The 20,882-nt window shown below is 46.6% G+C and overlaps 1 protein-coding gene across 3 annotated transcripts in view; it reads left to right on the top strand.

Moving 5' to 3' along the window:
- Positions 1-20,882, top strand: part of LOC140716390 (uncharacterized) — a 108,437-nt gene that overhangs the window by 32,834 nt on the left and 54,721 nt on the right. For 2 of the 3 annotated variants that reach the window (XM_073029073.1, XM_073029072.1), the window contains exon 2: positions 571-3,665. In XM_073029073.1, the coding sequence (XP_072885174.1) occupies positions 1,377-2,855 (1,479 nt within the window). In that variant the 5' untranslated portion in view covers positions 571-1,376 and the 3' untranslated portion in view covers positions 2,856-3,665. Of the gene's footprint in view, positions 1-570; positions 3,666-20,882 lie in introns of those variants that run through there. The other variant, XM_073029071.1, reaches the window with a different exon arrangement.

Raw genomic sequence — 20,882 nt, 5'->3', positions numbered from 1 at the left:
CATTTCACTACTTCGATATTAATACCTAATGATTGAACCTTCCTAACTAACCTTCCGTGTGGAACCTTGTCAAAGGCCGTACTGAAGTCCATATAGACAACATCCACTGCTTTACCCTCGTCAACTTTCCTCGTAACCTCTTCAAAAAATTCAATAAGATTTGTCAAACATGACCTTCCACGAACAAATCCATGCTGACTGTTCCTAATCAGACCCTGTCTATCCAGATAATGAAATATACCATCTCTAAGAATACTTTCCATTAATTTACCCACCACTGACGTCAAACTGACAGGCTGGAATCATATGAGCAATACGCCAATCCTCCGGCAACATCCTCGTTTCTAATGAAATTTGAAATATTTCTGTCAGAGCCCCTGCTATTTCTACACTAGTAGAAATTATAGTACTAGTATTAGTACTAGTAGCTCTTCCTTTCCCTCTTACTCATGTACATATCTACACTTCTCTTAACTGTTACAGTCAGTATCAGAGAGACCCAGGAGATTAAAATAATCTGTTCTGACTCACTGCCCTGTACTTATTGATGGTTTTTGTAACTTTTTACAGGACATCGAAGGTGGAGGAATTGCGACTGGGTATCTCAGACGGAATATCACATCCGATCTACACCCCACTCAGCTCCCCAGCACCTGAATATCATCGGCCTGTGAACGTGGAGGGAGAGACGCTGGTTTGTTTCACTTCAGACCCCAGGCAGTGAGGGCTGTTGCAGGCACCGACCGTGACACAGCTGGGGAGAAGACACGCTGTCTACAGCGGGGAGGGGAGAATCTACTGATGTGTGAGGTCAGGAACCAATCTGCAGAGAAGCCGAGTAACTTCTTCCAGCCTGTGAAGGAGCGGGCAGTGATCACTCCAGTGCGGATTGGGAAAGGAACAGCCACTGCAACAAGAGACCGTGTGTGACATGTTGGGGGAAGGTGAGCTCACCTGATCTGTGACTGGGAACGTGTTCACCACATCCTTGTTTTTGCACCAGTGAAACATTCGTTCTTTTGACTGGGATAAGCTTGATCCATTTCCCTGAGGATATTCAAATCTTCTTTACCTTGTTTCCATTTGAGGAAAGTAATTAATTTGGTCATCTTTTTACTGACTGACCACTGAGGTCCCAGGGAAACATTATCACCCTTCTTCAAGAGCGTAAAGGGACTCACTCAGTCATCCGACCTGATGAGACACCGGCAAATTTGTACTGGGGAGAGACCGTTAACCTGCAGGAAAGGATTCACTCTCATCCCACTTGGTGAAACCACCATAGAGAGGCCATTCTCCTGCTCTCACTGTGGAAGGACATTCTACCTCCTGGCTGAATCTTTTGCTGGAAAGACTTTAATTAACTCTGTGACCTGATGAACCACCAGCAAGATCCCGCCAGTGAGAGGCCGTTCACCTGCTGTCACTGCGGGAAGGGTTTCAAAAACTCCTCCGGACTACAGAGACACCAGCTGGTCCACACCAGGGAGAGGCCATTCATCTGCTCTGAGTGCGGGAAGGGATTCGCACGTTCGTCTGACCTTCTAATGCACCAACGGATTCACACCGGAGAGCGGCTATTCCAGTGCCGTGTGTGTGGCAAGGGATTCACTCGATCATCCAACCTGCTGACTCACCAACGAAGGCACACCGGAGAGCGGCCGTTCGTCTGCTCGGAGTGTGGGAGGGGATTCACTCAGTCGTCTGAGCTTCAGGCACACCAACGTGTTCACAATGGGGAGAGGCCCTTCCCCTGTTCCGAGTGCGGGAAGGGGTTCACGTGTTCATCCCTGCTACAGTCTCACCAACTAATTCACACCGGAGAGCGGCCGTTCGTCTGCTCTGAGTGTGGGAGGGGATTCACTCGGTCATCTGAGCTTCAGACACATCAGCTCATTCACACCGGGGAGAGGCCCTACACTTGTGCCGAGTGCGGGAAGGGGTTCATTCGTTCATCCCATCTGCAGTCGCACCAACAAACTCACACCGGGGAGCAGCCTTTCGTCTGCTCGGAGTGCGGGAGGGGATTCACTCGGTCATCTGAGCTTCGGACGCACCAACTCATTCACACCGGGGAGAGGCCCTTCCTCTGTTTCGAGTGTGGAGAGGGATTCTGTCGGTCGTCTGACCTTCTGAAGCACCAACGAATTCACACTGGGGAGCGGCCGTTCATATGCAGTCAGTGTGGCAAGGGATTCGCTTATTCATCCCACCTGCGTACACACCAATTAATTCACACTGGGGAGCGTCCGTTCATCTGCTCCGAGTGTGGGAGGGGATTCACTCAGTCATCCGAGCTTCGGAAACACCAAAGTACTCACACTGGAAAGAAGCCTTACTCCTGTTCTGAGTGTGGAAAGAGTTTCACTCGGTCCTCTGACCTTCTGACGCACCAACGAATTCACACCGGGGAGCGGCCGTTCATATGCAGTCAGTGCGGCAAGCGATTCAGTCGCTCATACCATCTGCGTTCACACGAGCGAATTCACACCAAGGAATGGCCATTCATCTGCTCCGAGTGCGGGAAGGGATTCACTCAGTCGTCTGACCTTCTGAGGCACCAACGGATTCACACCGGGGAGAGGCCGTTCACCTGCCCCGACTGTGGGAAGAACTTCAGTCAGTCATCTCACCTCTCGAAACATCGGCGAGCTCACATTAAAGGGACAGTGCAAATGTGCAGTACTTATGTGGGGCATTTAAACACGGCAGGTGCAGAGCCAGCGGTGAGTTCACAAGTGACCGCAGGAACTGATTCTGCAGTTAATGCTGCTGTTGATCACATCCAGGTTTGGACCCTGGTTACTGAACACATTCAAAAATTCAAAGTACATTTATTATCAAAGAATGTATAAATTATACACCTTGAGATTTATTTGCCACATTTGGGGTTCTTGCCCCTAGGACAGCAGGCACATTTTATTCTGCATCAATTATAAGTGAGCTTGTGTTATGTACCGTTCAGCTAATATGCAGAAACAAGCTACAACACAATTCAGAGTGGATCACATTTTTGTACATTTGTTATTCACTAGCAAGGGAAAACTAGCTCCAACATTAGCTGGACAACAGTTTTCAAGCTTGTGTCTCAAAGCACTTTTATACTTGGGGAGTACAGTAATTAGGTAGTTTCATTCTGTAATAGCATCCATCTGTTACCCCGTTCCTGCCATGAACACACCCATCCCCCTTCATAAGACCCATATCTTGATAAAACCTACACAAACTTGGGATCCTTCAGGTTCCATTTGTTACATTACTTTTTACAAAAGTTACAAATCCATAAGGACTTCAGGGTTGCAGATATATTTTTCACATTTGCTGCTTTTGGTCATTTCATGACATCACCATAATCTTCAAAACAATTGTTAAGGTATGAGTGCAGTAATAAAAGTGATGTTGGACATTCGTATAATGACACATACTCAGAACTTTAGTTATACAAAATCTCCTTTTTCTGTTCTGGATCAACAGGTACCCATTTGCAATATAATCTCCTTATGCCTACTACATTACACACATCACAAAAGAATAACTACTATGATTATACCATAATGTAGGATAGTCACCCACAATCCTCTGCCTGGAGTGTTACAATTGTGAAACTCATCTTCCACTTTCTTAATCTTTTTGGTAGCCTCTCGGATATGGTCTGCAAAATGAATTATCTCTTTGGCATGTAAATGCAACATTCTTGCCTAATCAATACATATGCTTCCTTTCTTAGATTAAACAAAGTCCAAAGCTATTTAATTTTTGCAATGCCACTGTGCAGACTGCCACCAATTTTGCCAACAGTTTAGATATTGCCTGTTGGGGTTGATTGGGAACATATGCAATTTCATTTGCTAACTTTTCCAATGCTATTGGGTTCCCGTCTGCTTTACTGGTTCCGTAGGCAAGTTACCTTCCCCAAGGACAACACTAAGTCGTTTTACTCCGGAGTTAGTGTTGTATTGCAGAGGTATATACCATCCTCTAAAACACTTGTTTCCAAATTTATATCCCCATCTGTCCCCAGTGACGTTCTGGCTGTACTGCTAAGGGGAAGAGAGGGTTTATGTTTTTGAGTGCCAGCATCATTGTTCTAACATATCCAGGGCAGAGGGCTTGGACTATGCAGTTCATCTCCGTTCCATAAAAGGGCGCACCCATTTCCACATGACTGGATATCCATGCAAACCCAGCAGCTAAGGACATTGTTCCTGTTTGCACATTTGTAAGAAAGTGTTTGTGGCAATTGCATCTGTCAGAGAAAAGAGAAAGGCTAACCCGACCACCGTCACTCAGACTCTCAGTGGTTTTACATTTTTTCACACCGTTAGACACCTTCTTACCGTGAGAAGTGTGAATCCACAGTGGCTTTTTTTTTCCCCTTGATGACTATTAGTAACCAGCAATCCCTGAACTGCTCATTTAAATCGAGCTTCCAAACAATTTTTTTTTAAATGTCTGCATCTCTGAGCTCGATGACGTAGTGCTTAGTCTTTGCAAATGGTTGACGATAATGGATCTGATTGCAACATATAAGATTATTAAGGGATTGGACAAGATAGAGGCAGGAAATATGTTCCAGATGCTGGGAGAGTCCAGTACCAGAGGGCATGGTTTGAGAATAAGGGGTAGGTCATTTAGGACAGAGTTAAGGAAAAACTACTTCTCCCAGAGAGTTGTGGGGGTCTGGAATGCACTGCCTAGGAAGGTAGTGGAGGCCAATTCTCTGGATGCTTTCAAGAAGGAGCTAGATAGGTATCTTATGGATAGGGGAATCAAGGGATATGGGGACAAGGCAGGAACCGGGTATTGATAGTAGATGATCAGCCATGATCTCAGAATGGCGGTGCAGGCTCGAAGGGCCGAATGGTCTACTTCTGCACCTATTGTCTATAACTGGTAATACTTTTTTTTCAGGTAAAACAATAGTTCAGACGACTCACGTCCAGGTTATGTACGTTGATCTGCTTAACTCGCAGAGGTGCCTCCAATGCCATGCCCAAGGGCTGTCCCATTGTGAGTTCATGTGGGGACAAACCAACGGTTCTATTAGCAGTGGCTTGTATATTCACTAGAACCAAAGGCAGCACCTGCGTTCACAGTTTCCTCGCTAAGCTTAGGTTGAAATTGTTTTGTTTGTCCTTTCCACTCGGCCCTCTGACTGAGAATCAAAACATTGATTCACCCGCAAGGCTGTGCATACTTTATGTACGTCACCAGTGAAATGGGTAAGTTTGGTTTGAAGTGGGTAATTGACTCTTGCCCGCATGTGTGAACTTGTGAACAGATCGGGCAATCCACAGTTCCAATTTACCTGGGGCCACGATGGTGAAGCCACAAACCATCAGGCTGCTTGCAAGTCGGCTTTTCCCACTTAACCCTTTCAGTCGCCGGTATGCTTGTATGCCCTGCACGGTGTGAAGTGTCATTAGGGCCGGTTGAATGGGCCGCTTGTTTCCGGCATGACATTTGCCCCATTCCTGCCTCTTTTGCAGTATAATCTGCCAATCTATTGACCCTGGAGACCTCCTCCATTTGCTCATGATGTGAGTGTTTACACTGAATGTGTGGCATGGACGTGAGTAAGATGATTGAATCCGAGCCTGCATGTGCTGAACAGCAAGGCGAGAGGCTTCCGCCGCCGGAAGACAACCCGTTAAACTCCGTTGGGCCCGAGCACTGAAATAAAGAGTCTTTCCCTCTGAACCCGAGTCAAAAAGATCTGAACAAAATGATGAAATTCGTCTGGGAGGCCCGTATCTGGGGCGGACGTAATTGCTTCATTTATACTTTCAAGTGCTTCCTCGGCTTCCGGGGCACGGCAGATCAGGTTGACTGGGAAAATATATTTTCTGGAGGTGCCTAACAACAGCGGCATAATCTAAAATCCACTGTCTACCGTACCCAGTCATTTCCAGGAAATGCTTCATTTCCCTCTGAGTCAGTGGTGGCGTGACTTTCACTATTTCTTTCTCCAAGTCTTAATCAGTCACCTTCCATCCTGCAATGGGGTATGTCCCAGATAAGTAACTTCTGGTTGTACAAACTGCTTTGATACTTTGTGATTATGACCTTTCTTAGCTAGTGTATGCAAAAGGTAAAGGGAGTCCTGCTCACAGGCTTCCTTGCTTGGGAAGGGCAATGGGAGGTCATCCATGTAACTGTATTAAAGTAGAGCCCCCTGGGAAAACTCTGTACCTTCTTCCATTTGCAATTTACATATCAAAACACTGACTGCATCAAAACTATTTTCCAAGTAATCTCAATCTCAAAATCAAAATGTCATATTGTCTTGGGCAACGTCTCTTACGTTCTATGAGAGCAAGCAGTCTTATTAGTAAAGCAAGTTTTAGGATTGCTCTCAAAAATACTCAAATCTTTCCAAACTTGTTAATTTCAAATTCCCAATTTAAAAATCTGCTAAAGAGTAATTTAGCCGGCTGGTGGCGCAGTGACATCAGAGACCGACCCCGGAACGGAGGTTCCCAGGTTCGAATCCAGTCGGGCCGTTCCCGAGTACGCTTTCCGTCTGTGCCGAGTTGAGTGCTGAGCTCGCAACTCGACCTTGTAAAATAAAGAAAAATACTGCAAAACGTCTGTGTGAGGAGGGGCGCTCCACACAGTCTTTCGTTCCGCGCCTTGTAAGGCATGAAAATGCCCGACGCTGGCCTCTCAGGCCTCAGTCGACATCATCATCAAAGAGCAATGTCCTACAAATGCCCATTTCCCTCAGAAATACGGGCATCTCATGTCCAGAATACAGATGCACAAATTTCCACCACGACCGAGATTACAACTGGCCAGTTGTAACGTGACAGCTAATAACATGAAAAGCTTTCACACATTTTTCAAACGGACCAAGGAAGAGAGAAAAAGAATTACTGGGTGGGGGTTCCTTACGCACAAACACTTTGAAGCAACCTCTTAAAGGCACAGTCTCCTAAAAACATCTCTCTGTGTCTGTCTTCCCCCAAATGACCTCACAGTGTGGCCACACTTTACATCAAGCCATTCACACTTCAAACATTACAGAAAATCTCTTGTTCCTGAAGTTTAAACTGTTAACACAATATTCAGTTACAACTCACTGGCATTGAGGAAATGTGTTACAAAGACATGCTGAAAGCTATTCACCATGCACAGTAAACAACATTAAACGCTTCAAGCATGAAATCCCCACATTAAGCAAATTCCAACATATTCCGGCCCTTATGTAAGCCGAATCTGATTTTTTGTTAGGACTTAAATTACATGAACAGTTTGCTCTACGGTTCTGAGCATAATTACCACAGCTGAAACAGCAGATTTGAGAATTGTACTGTCCCTGACAACAGCTTCCCTGATTGGGTGAAGACACACCCCAGGGCTGTTTTTCTTCCCTCGACATTCTCTTTGCTGGCTTCTCCCTTGACCTACATACCCCACATGGTATCCCGTGTATTTACTTTATTGTCACCAAACAATTGATACTAGAGCGTACAATCATCAAGTGGGGCAAAAAGTGTGTTGGCTGGGTGGGTCGTGTCCTTGATTATCCTGGCAGCACTGCTCCGACAGCGTGTGGTGCAAAGTGAGTCCAAGGATGGAAGATTGGTTTGTGTGATGTGCTGGGCTGTGTTCACAATCTTCTGCAGCTTCTTCCAGTCTTGGACAGGACAATTTCCATACCAGGTTGTGATGCACCCTAGAAGAATGCTTTCTACGGTTCACCTATAAAAATTAGTGAGGGTTTTAGGGGACAGGCCAAATTTCTTCAGCTTTCTCAGGAAGTAAAGGCGCTGGTGGGCCTTCTTGGCAGTAGACTCTGCTTGGTTAGACCAAGTCAGGTTATTTGTGATATTCACCCCGAGGAACTTAAAGCTTTTGGCCTGTTCCACCTGTGCACCACCGATGTAGATGGTGTCGTGCGGTCTGCTACTCCTTCTGAAGTCAACAACCAATTCCTTCGTCTTGCTGATATTTTCTGGAAGGAATAACAATTTAGATGCTTCTGAAGTATTCCTAAAGTTAAAATCTAGCTCCTGCAGCTCTTGTTCCCGTGCTCTAATTGTTCTCCTAAGTGTTGTGAGGCTCTATGTTCTTAACCATCTATTTGTGAGTTCTGACTGTAAGTAATCTCAGTATTGATCTGCACACCATCCACAGAGGGGATGCAAATACAGCGGGGGCTTGCCCTTCCTCTGGTAATATTTACGTAGCTCATCTACTAGGCCTACTTTAGTATTGCCCAAAACAGACAGCATTGCATTCTTTAATTCCTCATTTATTCCCCTAACATGTCGCTGTGCTTCTGGTAACTGATTATTTGGAACAACCCTCTAAAATCATCCCCGGGCACATGTATCCCAGTATACTGAACAATACCCCTCAGCTGGTGTACCCTGAACAGGGTAGTGCTTTCCTGCCCTGCTCCTCCCTCTCTGATAGTAACAGTGGGGGGGGGGGGTAATTGTGCAGCCTGTAGCACTGGCTCCATTTGGTTTTACGTTGGCGGGGCAGGGAGATTCTCGCAAGGAGGCTCTTCGTCATAACTATATCTCATCTGCTACATCATTCCAACGCATGTTTTCATGTTCCTCCTCTTCCCCTGTTTCAGATCCAAAAGCACCTATTGTTCCTCTCTGTGCACAAGTTGGCTCTGCATCTTTTATACCTGCTTTAAACATTTTGTATGATTTCCAGTGTTACCCGAAGGAATGCCATTTTGTGACGCTGCTCTGTAACCTCCATTTGTGAACAGTTTGAACTGATTCTTAAACGCAAGAAAGTCTACAGTTGCTGGAAATCCAGAGCAACACACACAAAAGGCCGGAGGAACTCAGCAGGCCAGGTAGCATCAATGGAAAAGAATAAACAGTTGATATTTTTACGCCGAGATCCTTCTTTTGGACTGGAAAGGAAGGGGAGAAGTCAGAGTAAGAAGGTGGGGAGAGGGAAGGAAGAAGAACAAGGTGGCAGGTGATAGGTGAAACTAGGAGAGTGGGAGGGGTGAAGTAAAGAGCTGGGAAGATGATTAGGAAAAGAGATAAAGGGCTGGATAAGGAGGAATCTGATAGGATGACAGAAGACCATGGAAGAAAGGGAAGGGGAGGAGCACCAGAGGGAGATGATGGGCAGCTATGGAGATAAGGTGAGGAAGGGAAACAGGAATGGTGAGGGGTGTGCATTTGGTAGAACCACAGAACATTACAGCACAGAAACAGGCCTTTTGGCCCTTCTTGGCAGTGCCAAACCATTTTTCTGCCTAGTCCCACTGACCTGCACATGGCCCATATCCCTCCATACACCTCTCATCCATGTACCTGTCCAAGTTTTTCTTAAATGTTAAAAGTGAGCCCGCATTTACCACTTCATCTGGCAGCTCATTCCACACTCCCACCACTCTCTGTGTGAAGAAGCCCCCCCCCATGTTCCCTTTAAACTTTTCCCCCTTCACCCTTAACCCATGTCCTCTGGTTTTTTTCTCTCCTAGCCTCAGTGGAAAAGCCTGCTTGCATTCACTCTATCTATACCCATCATAATTTTATACACCTCTATCAAATCTCCCCTCATTCTTCTACGCTCCAGGGAATAAAGTCCTAGTTCAAGAAATCGATGTTCATGCCATCAGGTTTAAGGCAACCAAGATGTTTCTCCTCCAACCCGAGTGTGGCCTCATCGTGGCAGTAGAGGAGGCCGTGGAGTGACATGTCAGAATGGGAACAGGGAGTGGAATTGAAATGAGTGGCTACAGGCAGATCCCACATTTTATGCTGGGCAGCGTGTGGGTGCTCGGTGAAGCGGTCTCTCAATCTTCGTTGGGTCTCACTGATTTACAGGAGGCCACGCAGGGAGCAATAGATACAGTAGATGTCCTAGATACACTAGATACAGTAGGTACAGACTCACAGGTGAAGTGTCGCCTCACCTGGAAGGAATGCTTGGGGCCCGGAATGGTAGTGAGGGACGAGGTATAAGGGCAGCTGTGGCATTTGTTATGCTTTTAAGGATAACTATCAGGAGGGAGGTAAGTGGGGAGAGATGAATGGACAAGGGAGTCGTGTAGGGAGCAATCCCTGTGGAAAGCGGAAATTGTTGGGGGGGGGGGGGTGGGGAGGGAAAGATGTGCTTGGTGATCGGATCCTGTTGCAGATGGCGGAAGTGACAGAGAATTATTTGCTGGATGCGAGGGCTCGTGGGATGGTAGGTGAGGACAAGAGGAACCCTCTCCCCAGTGGGGTGGCGGGAGGATGCGGTGAGGGCAGACGTATGCGAAATGGAAGACACGCAGGTGAGAGCATCGTTGACTGTGGAGGAAGGAAAGCCCCCTTCTTTGAAGAAGGAGAACATCTCATTAGTTCTGGAATGAAAAGCCTTATCCTGAGGGCAGAGGCTGTGACGATGGAGGAACTGAGAGAAGGGGATTGGCATTTTATAAGTGACAGGGTGGGAAGAGGCATAGTCCAGGTACCTGTGAGAATCGGTGGCTTTATAAGAGATGCCACAGATGGAGACAGAGAGATTGAGAGAGGGGAGGGTGGTGTCAGAAATGGACCAAATGAGGGGGTGGAGTCTACTTCGGAAGACTGGAAGTTGCTACAGAAAGTTTTAAAATTAGTCAGCTCCGTAGTATCTAAGACATCTTCAAACAATGGTGCCAAGAAAAGTGGTATCCATTATTATGGACCCCCATCACCTAGGACATGTCCTGTTCTCATCAGGTAGGAGGTACAGAAGCCTGAAGGCACACACACAGCGGTTCAGGAACAGCTTCTTCCCCTCTGCCATTCGATTCCTAAATGGACATTGATCCCATGAACACTATCTTCACTCTTTGCTTATATATATTATTTCTGTTTTGCACTATTTTAATCTAACTAATATATATATATATATATATGATAATTTATTTTTTCTATATTATCATGCATTGCATTGTACTGTTGCTGCTAAGTTAACAAATTTCATAACACATGCCATTTATAATAAACCTGATTCTGTTTCTGTTCCACGTAGCCAACAAAAAGGTGGGTATAGCTGGGACCATGCAAGTGCCCATGGCTACACCTTTCATTTGGAGGATGTGGGAGGATCTGAAAGAGAAATTATTGAGAGTGAAAGACCAGTTCCACCAGGCAGAGGAGAGTGGTTGTGGAGGGGAAAAGATTGGCTCTGTTGTCCAGAAAGAAGCGGAGAACTTTAAGGCTGCATAGAGTTGCACAGGGACTAGACATCCACAGTGAAAGTGAGATGATGGGGGCCAGGGAACTTGGAGACATTGGAAAGATCAGAGCATGTGAAGTTTCATGGATGTAGGTAGGAAGGGACGGAATTGGGGGGTGGGGGATAAAACTGAGTCGAGGTAGGCAGATACATGTTTGATGGGGCAGGAGCAAACAGAAACATTGGGTCTACCTGGACGAGCAGGTTTATGGATCTTGGGTAGGAGATAGAAACAGGGGAGGTGTGGGGTGAGGGAACTAGGAGGTTGGTGGCAGTGAATGGGAGATTTGCAGAGTTGATAAGGTCGGTGATGGTGTGGGAAAGAATAGCCTGGTGCTCCTTACTGGGGTCCTGTTCGAGGGGTAAGTAAGAGGAGGTGTCTAAGATTTGTCATCTGGCCTCAGCAAGGTAGAGGTCAGTCCGCCAGACTACTACAGCACCCCCTTTATCTGATGGGTTTGGTTGTGAGGTTAGGATTAGTGCAGAGAGAGGGTGGAGAGCAGCGCTTTTGGAAGGAGTGAGTTAGAATTTCAGAATGCAGTGTTAAGATCGAGACAGTTGATGTCTCGTCAGCAGTTAGCAATAAAAGGATCCAGAGCAGGCAGAAGACCAGAGCGGGGTGTTCAGGAAGAGGAGCAGGAATGAAGATGGGAGTAAGGGAGACGGAGCTGGTGGAAGAAGAGCTCAGTGTCATGACGGGCACGGAACTCGCTGAGGTGCGGGCGCAGGGAGACGAAGGTGAGGCCTTTACTGAGAACGTTCTGCCTCAGGGAGGGTTAGGTCAGAGAGAATTCTGAAGACCTGGCACAGCTGAGAGCTGGGATTAGAGGGAGGAAGAGAGTTGGTATTGTTTGAGGAGAGGGGAGGGCTGGGCTGTTCAGGGAAGGTGGGATGGGAGGAAGATGGAGTCTCTGAGGACCCAAGAGCTGACGTTGGGACCTGAGAGACAAGAGAGAACTGATTCTTCCTCTGGAATAACTTCATCAGAGCAGTTGAACGTGGACACCAGGGGTTTCTGCTATTGATCTGGTAAAGCTTAGAGATCATTCTCAGATAAGCTGTTTATTGTGTACAAAGGCAGGTTTACAGAAGTAATCTCATTATCTCAGCCTAGTGTCTCTGTGACCTGGTTAGAATGGTTCGTTCCCGAGTCGAATAGAACGAAAGAAGTCACTTAAGGCTGGGGTTGTGTCATCCTTGGACTACATCCAATGGGAATCAGACACAGGTCAGTCAGATGATGTCAACAGGATTGAAATGCGACATTGAACTGATGAGTGAAGTCTGTAAGGATGAGGGGCTTCGAATGCAAAGGGGGAGGAATTCCAGAGACTGACTGTTGCAAGGACGAAACCCATGCTAGGGGTTGGAAGAGAAAGGATCAATTGTCTGGCCAACGGAAGATTCTATTTCCGTATTACAAATGGGAGAAGTGGTCTGAGTGAGTATTGGTACAGGGGGAACAGTGGAATTCATGCTGGCCAGGGGTCAACATAGTTACGTTGTGAAGAGGGGTGTAAAAGGGTGGATACGGAATTAAGTAGTGGGAAAGTCAGTGTCAGGATTTACAGAGTGCTATGAATGCCGTGCAGAAATCAGCTGAAGAGAAAGGCCGTTCTGATCACACGAAGTGTTTAAAAGAGATCGAACAGCTGCACAGTCATCTCAGCTCAGAGAGGGGTGACGTGTGTATTTGATGTGAGGACTGATGGTGATGTAGATTGGGGTGATCTACGTCTGAGGCGACGCACTGTAATAGTGAGGATGATTAGGGAAGTGGTCCGTCTTCACATGGATTTTTCCACTGCCCCACTGGTATCCATGGTGATGGAGAGAGTTCAGGAGTCACCAGAGCCAGAGGGACCAGTTGTGACACAGTATTCTACCCCTTTTAATGGGTGCTATAGCTGTGAAGATACCAAAGTGTGGGCTGGGAGACAACCCTCGGGAACTTTTCCAATATATTCATCAGCGCAGGATAATTCGTGGTTTGGGTGAAGTTAACCCTCTGTGTTACCCTCAGCGTTGCCAGAGGAACAGGCACGTGGCCAGGGGACTCTGGGTGATTTACAGGAGACTATATTAGAAGCTTCAGGGGCTAATCGAGGTGACCTGGCGGAGGCTTTTCATGGGGGCAGAGAGCAGAAAAGGGAGCACCCGTGGCATTTGTGACAGGCTGTGTCTAGTTTTCTCGAGTGTGTATGGTCCTGCTTCGGATGGACAGAATTTGACTCAATGACAGAGGAGTAGCTGGCTTAAGACCCTGGTGGCACACAGTGAGGAGAGCAGAGGAGTGTGTGAAATGTTTGATCCTACGGATCCCACACATACTGAAGCAGGGGCTCTCAGAAGGATGGTGAGAGTTTGGGAAGAACGAGAAGGTACGAAGGAGAATAATGGGAAACAGGGTTCTAAAATGGCCCCGATAAGAGAACAGCTATGCAGTGGCAAGATGGAGGAAGACGGGGTGCCTATCAGGGTACGTCACTGTCAGGCTCGATAGCACCATGCAATAGAAGGGGTAGTCGAGGACATGGTCAGAATGCCTACATTCCTCCAGTTATGAATACCAGATCCCCGTGGAAATGTTTCAGCTGCGGTCATTTTGCCAGGGATTGCCCACAACCCAGACAAAGCTGGGAATGGTCAGGATGTAACAAAGGCTCCATTGTCTCCGGAAGGCCAATACAACGTCCGGGGTACCAATGGAACGCTAGGACCGTCTCTGGAGTTACCTACGGGGAATCCACGTGCCCAGTGACCGTGTCAGGGCTCGGTTATGTGGGTGTGTACCACAAGGTGGGATGGTGCAGGTAGATCCCCTGTAGCAGATAGCACGGCGGGTTGCCCTGTGAAATTTCTTTGGGATACAAAATACTCTCAAACTACTCTAAACACATCCACGTGCAACGTACCGAGTTGGGAAATACAAGATACTATTGTTTTAAGTGGATTAGCGGACACTCACAAGTAGGGCAGTTGACTACACTATTGAACACACAGTTGGGACAACCCAGTGTGCTTCACTCAGTGGTGGTCTTTATGGTGCATTTATAACACAAGTCAGAAAGTAACAGTACACACACAAAATGCTGGTGGAACGCAGCAGGCCAGGCAGCATCCATAGGGAGAAGCGCTGTCGACGTTTCGGGCCGAGACCCTTCGTCAGGACTAACCGAAAGGAAAGATGGTAAGAGATTTGAAAGTAGGAGGGGGAGGGGGAAATGCAAAATGATAGAAGACCGGAGGGGGTGGGGTGAAGCTAAAAGAACTGGAAAGGTGATTGGCAAAAGAGATACAGAGCTGGAGAAGGGAAAGGATCATGGGGCGGGAGGCCTAGGGAGAAAGAAAGGGGGAGGGGGGGAAACACCAAAGGGAGATGGAGAACAGGCAGACTGATGGGCAGAGAGAGAGAGAGAAAAGGAGGGGAATAAATAAATCAGGGATGGGGTAAGAAGGGGAGGAGGGGCATTAACGGAAGTTAGAGAAGTCAATGTTCATGCCATCAGGTTGGAGGCGAGCCAGATGGAATATAAGGTGTTGTTCCTCCAACCCGAGTGTGGCTTCACCTTCACCCGAGTAGAGGAGGCCATGGATGGACATATCAGAACGGGAATGGGATGTGGAATTAAAATGCGCGGCCACTGGGAGATCCCGCTTTCTCTGGCGGACAGAGTGGACAGTATACTCCGGTGGCTGGCTCCTGAAACCTGCTGAGACCTGTGCGGTGGCAGGGAGTTCCGTAGTCTCCCAGCCTGGGGGAGGAAGAAGCACTTCCCCATCCTAACAGTGCTTGTCGTAATGTTACTGTATCTCCTTCCGGACGGTTTGGACGGATGGGAGGGATCACTGACAGTGCTTAGCCCATGTGTACGCAGTACTCCCGATAACTACCCCGAGAGGAGGAAGAGTGACTCCGATGATCCCGTGACCTGTCCTCGCAATCCTTTGTAGGGTTGTAGCATCTTGCAGTCAGATGCCTCGCGATTCCTATACCAGTCGATGGTGCTCCTCTAAAAGTTGGTTATTATGGGGGGGAGAGGAGGAGGGAGCCTCGCTCACCAAGTGGAGACATTGCTGAGGTGCTGTTGAGGGACCAGGTGAGTTCATCCTTTATAAACACTCCCACAAACCTGGCGCTCGTCCCCCTCTGCACGGAGGAGCCACCGGCAGCCTACGCCTTTCCTAAAGCCCGCAATCATCTCTTCAGTCGCGTCCACGGTGTGCTCGCAGCGTTCCGGCAGCCGCTCTCTGTACGCCACCGCATCATCGCTGTTGATGAGGCCACAGCCACTGTTGTGACATTATGATGACTCAGTTTGAACTGGGTTTGGCAGAACCGTCATGTGTCAGCAGCGGGCCGAGCACGCAGCTCAGGCGGGTGCCGGTAATCAGCGTTTCGGAGCTGGAGATGTCTCTGCCAGCACGGATGGACTCCGGTCTTTTTGTCAAGAAGTCCAAAATCTATTTACAGAAAGAGGTGTTGAGACCCGACGAAGGCAGCTTCTGAAAGATGGCCGTATTAAACGGCGAACTGAACTCGATAAACAGCATCCTGGCACCATTTTCCAGGTGGAACAGGGAGGAATGGAGTTCAAAGGTCATACCAATATCAATGAATCGATTTCAATGGACAACCAAATTTCACAACCAACTTTCTCCCTCCCCCTCTTCCTGCCTTAAATTCAGTTTGAACCTTTAGTTGAGCATTTGCATAACATATCAGCACAGACACAGCAGGGAGAAACGGTGGGATCGAGTGTAGGGATACAATTATCTGAAAATTCCAATGAAATGCTAATAACGAGAAGTGTTATGGAACGGGCCAGGAGGTGGCGCTATGTCACAATCGGGAGAAACGCCTCTTCACCTCCCAAACAGGCAGTTTTGCGCCCCTGGGTGTCGGGAAGGGAAGAGATGGAATGGGGTCCAGACTCCAAACAGATACACAAGTTTCAAGGATCTAGCAGTACAACTGATTTCGTACTTTTACATGCTTCTCCTTCAGAGATGTAATAGAATTTCGCCTAGTGTCTCCCCAGGCTGTTGCCCCAGTTTGGGTTCTTCCTGCCGCGCTCTTCTCGATCTGCAGAACCAGTTGGAGCTGTGGTTTACTCTCCCAGAATAAAACATCTCTTGTTCCACAGTCAATGGTTGGCAATGATTATCTCAGTGGATGTACTGAGTGTCAACAAACACTCTGCAGTGGTCATTCATAAACACGACGATACCTGCGGATGATGGAAATTAAAGAAACACGCACAAAATGCTGGCGGAACTCAGCCGGCCAGGCAGCATCGATGGAAGAGGGTAAACAGTCGATGCCTTGGGCCGAGACCCTTCATCCAGATGCACCCAACTTTTTTTTGGTACTCGTTCACACGTCTCCGGGAGAGGATCCAGTCAGCGGTGTCGATAACACATGCCTGATTTTCAGTCTCCAAATTCACGGGAGACGACATCCACCCGGTGTGCCCTGACCAATACATAATAATATAAACTGTGAGAGGCAGTCCCTGCAGATGTGGTACAGGATTTAATTGGCCATCCATCATCCTGACACACCAGGAAATCCATTCGATGGTTAGGCGGGGCTCTCTCTGTCAGGGGCCACTAGTGCAGGAATCCCAGGGACCTCGGCAATTGAACCAAAACAAAGATAACCAGCAAAACTAACAAGAACTCTGGCGAGCTATGCAGAATCTTGAAAAACTGAAGTCATGCATAATACACAGAGAGACTCGGCTTGAGTTTCACCAGACAACGACTGAGCATAGAGGGGCTGGCATGCCACTGCCCCCTAAAATACACCCAGGAACACGAGGACAGCATCGAGCAAGAATCCCCAATGACAACAGCTACAACGCAATGCGTTGAAAATTCAGTGCTAGTTAAATTATCCCAAATTGAATAAAAATGATAAATATAGAGTTCAAAAATCCCCGTGATATCAGCCGAGACACTCGCGGAATAAAGTGAAAGAGCAGAGTCAGTCCAAAGACAAAACATGTAAACAATCCAAGGACATCACAAACCCACGGGGTGACACTGAGAAAACATTAACTGAAGAACAATTCTTCTTTAGCTTTTAAAACAACCCGTTTGTGACAGGCCGCCCCCCCCCCTCCCCTTTTTAAAGCCGACTCCTAGTGACTTTATGGGGATCGCAGTAAAGCTGATGAAAACCAGCGCTCAGATCAGAATCCAAAATATCCCGGACTGGAACCCAACTCCTTTCATCTGGACCATACCCCTCCCAAACTAAATACTAAATTCTTCTGAATTCCGGTGAATACAGGCCAAGAGCAATCAAATGCACTTCATATGATAAGCCATTTAATCCTGCAATAGTTTTCGTGAACGTCCTTTGAACCCTCCCCAGTTTCAGCACATCCTTCCAAGAAAAGGGGCCCAAAACTGCCCACAATACTCCAAGTGAGGCCTCACCAGAGCTTCATAAAGTGTCAACATTACATCCCTGCTTTTATATTCCAGTTCTATTGAAATGAATGCTAACATTGCATTTCTTCTACCAAAGTACGTTGCCATACACTTCCCAATTCGGTGTTCCACCTGCCACTTCTTTGCCCATTCTCCCTCATCTGTCTAAGCCCTCCTGAAGCCTCTCTACTTCATCAAAACTACCCGCCCCTCTAGCTATCTTTGCATCATCTGCAAACTTTACAACAAAGCCATCGATTCCATCATCAAAGTCAGTGAAATATAATGTCAAAAGAACTGGTCCCACAGAGACCCCTGTGGATTACCACCAGTCATCATCAGTCAACCAGAAAAGGCCCCCTTTATTGCCACTCTTTGCCTCCTCAGCCACTGCTTCATCCTTGCTAGAATCTTTCCTGCAATACCACGGGCTCGTAGGTTATTCCAACAGATTTTTCAGGCAAGTTTTCCCTTCAGGAAACCATGCTGACGGCAGCCTATTTTATCATGCTTTTACCCTGAGACCTCATCCCTAATAATCAGCTCTAACATCTTCCCAAACACCGAGGACAGACTAACTGGCTTATGGTTCCTTTTCTTCTGCACCTCTCCCTTCTTGAAGAGTGGAGTGACATTTACAATTTTCCAGTCCATGAACCACTCCAGGATCTAGTGATTCTCGAAAAATAATTTACTCATGTCTCCAGAACCTCTTCAGCCACCTCTTTCAGAACCCTGGTGTGTACACCATCTGGTCCGAGTGACCTATCTACCTTCAAACCTTTCAGTTTCCCAATAACCTTCTATCTACATAGCACCATACAGAGACAGAGAAGCAGTTTCAGCGGCAGGTTGCTATTGATGCATTGCTCCTCAGACAGGATGAAGAGGTCAATACTCCCCAATGCCATTCGGCTTTACAATTCAACCGCCAGGAGTAAGATATGTTAAAGTGCCGGGGTTAGGACTCAATGTATTTAAGTAAACTACTTAAGAACTTTTTTAAAAGCTATTATTAATGCTTTTTGAGAGGGTGATTTTAGATGCATATCATATTTTTACTGAGTTAAGTATTGTATGTAATTAGTTTTGCTACAATAAGTGTATGGGACATTGGAAAAAAAATGTTGAATTTCCCCATGGGGATGAATAAAGTATCTATCTATCTATCTATCTATCTATCTAATTATGGTAGTTTCACACCTTTACAACCCGACACCTGAAACTTCCACCATGTTGCTCGTGTCTTCCACAGTGAAGACTGATGTAAAATACTCATTCAGTTCATCCACCATTTCATTGTCTCCCATTACGACCTCTCCAGCATCGTTTTCCAGCAGTTCAATGTCCACTCTCACCTCTCTTTTAGACTTTATGTATCTGAAGAAACTTTTGGCATCCTCTTCAATATTATTGGCTAGCTTATTTTTGGATTCCATTTTTACCTTCTTAATGTCTTTTTTAGTTGCCTTCTGTTGGTATTTAAACGCTTCCCAATCCTCTAACTTCTGACTATATGCCCTTCCTTTGACTTTTATGTTGGCTTTAACTTCCCGTGTTAGCCACGGTTATCATCTTGCCTTTAGAATACTTCCTGTGCCTTCTGAACTATTTCCAGAAATTCCAGCCATTGCTGCTCTGCCATCACCCCTGCCAGTGTTCTTTTCCAATCAGTTCTGGCCAGCTCCTCTCTCGTGCCTCTGTAATTCCCTTTACTCCACTGTAATACTGACACATCTGACTTTAGCTTCTCCTTCTCAAATTTCAGGGTGAATTATGATCACTTTGCCCTATGGCTTCCTTTATCTTAAGCTCTCTAATCAATACTGGTTCATTGCACAGCACCCAATCCAGAATAGCTGACCCCCTAGTGGGCTGAATGATGAGCTGCTCTAAAAAGCCATCCCATAGGCATTCTAGAGATCTGCCCTCTTGAAATCCAGCACCAATCTGATTTTCCCAATCTATCTACATATTGAAGTCCCCCATGACTATTGTAACTTTTCCCATTTGGCATGCATTTTCTATCATCCATTGTAATTTGTGGACCACATCCTTACTACTGTTCTGGGATCTGTAGACAACTCCTATCAGGGTTGTTCACCCTTGCAGTTCCTTAGCTCGATCCACAATGATTCAACACCTTCTGATCCTTTGTCAAATCTGTCTAATTTGACAGGAGGAGGAGTATAGGAAACTGATACAGGACTTTGTGATATGGTGCAACTCAAACTACCTGCGTCTCAATATCACCAAGACCAAGGAGATGGGGGTGGACTTTAGGAGATCTAGGCCTCATATGGAGCCAGTGATCATTAATGGAGAATGTGTGGAGCAGGTTAAGACCTACAAGTATCTGGGAGTACAGTTAGACGAGAAGCTTGACTGGACTGCCAACACAGATGCCTTGTGCAGGAAGGCACAGAGTCGACTGTACTTCCTAAGAAGGTTGGCGTCATTCAATGTCTGTAGTGAGATGCTGAAGATGTTCTATAGGTCAGTTGTTGAGAGCGCCCTCTTCTTTGTGGTGGCGTGTTGGGGAGGAAGCATTAAGAAGAGGGACGCCTCACGTCTTAATAAGCTGGTAAGGAAGGCGGGCTCTGTCGTGGGCAAAGTACTGGAGAGTTTAACATCGGTAGCTGAGCGAAGGGCGCTGTGTAGGCTACGGTCAATTATGGATAACTCTGAACATCCTCTACATAGCACCATCCAGAGACAGAGAAGCAGTTTCAGTGACAGGTTACTATCGATGCAATGCTCCTCAGACAGGATGAAGAGGTCAATACTCCCCAATGCCATTAGGCTTTACAATTCTACCGCCAGGACTTAAGAACTTTTTAAAAGCTATTATTAATGCTTTTTGAGATGGTGATTTAGATGCATATCATATTTTTTTTACTGAGTTAAGTATTGTATGTAATTAGTTTTGCTACAACAAGTGTATGGGACATTGGAAAAAAAGTTGAATTTCCCCATGGGGATGAATAAAGTATCTATCTATCTATCTAATGATTTGATTTCAGTTTTTACTAACAGAGCAACACCACACCCTCTGCCTTCCCGTCTATCCTTTCGATACAACGCGTATCCCTGGACATTAAGCTCCCAGCTAAAATATATGCCACTCTGTAACTTTGCTACGTTCAACCTTATTCCATACACTGCACACATTCAAATATAAAACCTTCAGTCCTCTATTCACCCTTTTCAATTTTGTTGACCTTTTACATTGCAACTCATCCTGT

The sequence above is a fragment of the Hemitrygon akajei genome, chromosome 25, assembly GCF_048418815.1.
Source record: "Hemitrygon akajei chromosome 25, sHemAka1.3, whole genome shotgun sequence".
NCBI classification, from domain to species: Eukaryota; Metazoa; Chordata; class Chondrichthyes; order Myliobatiformes; family Dasyatidae; genus Hemitrygon; species Hemitrygon akajei.
Note: the sequence above shows the minus strand (reverse complement) of the source record. Positions and strands in the feature narration are given on the sequence as shown.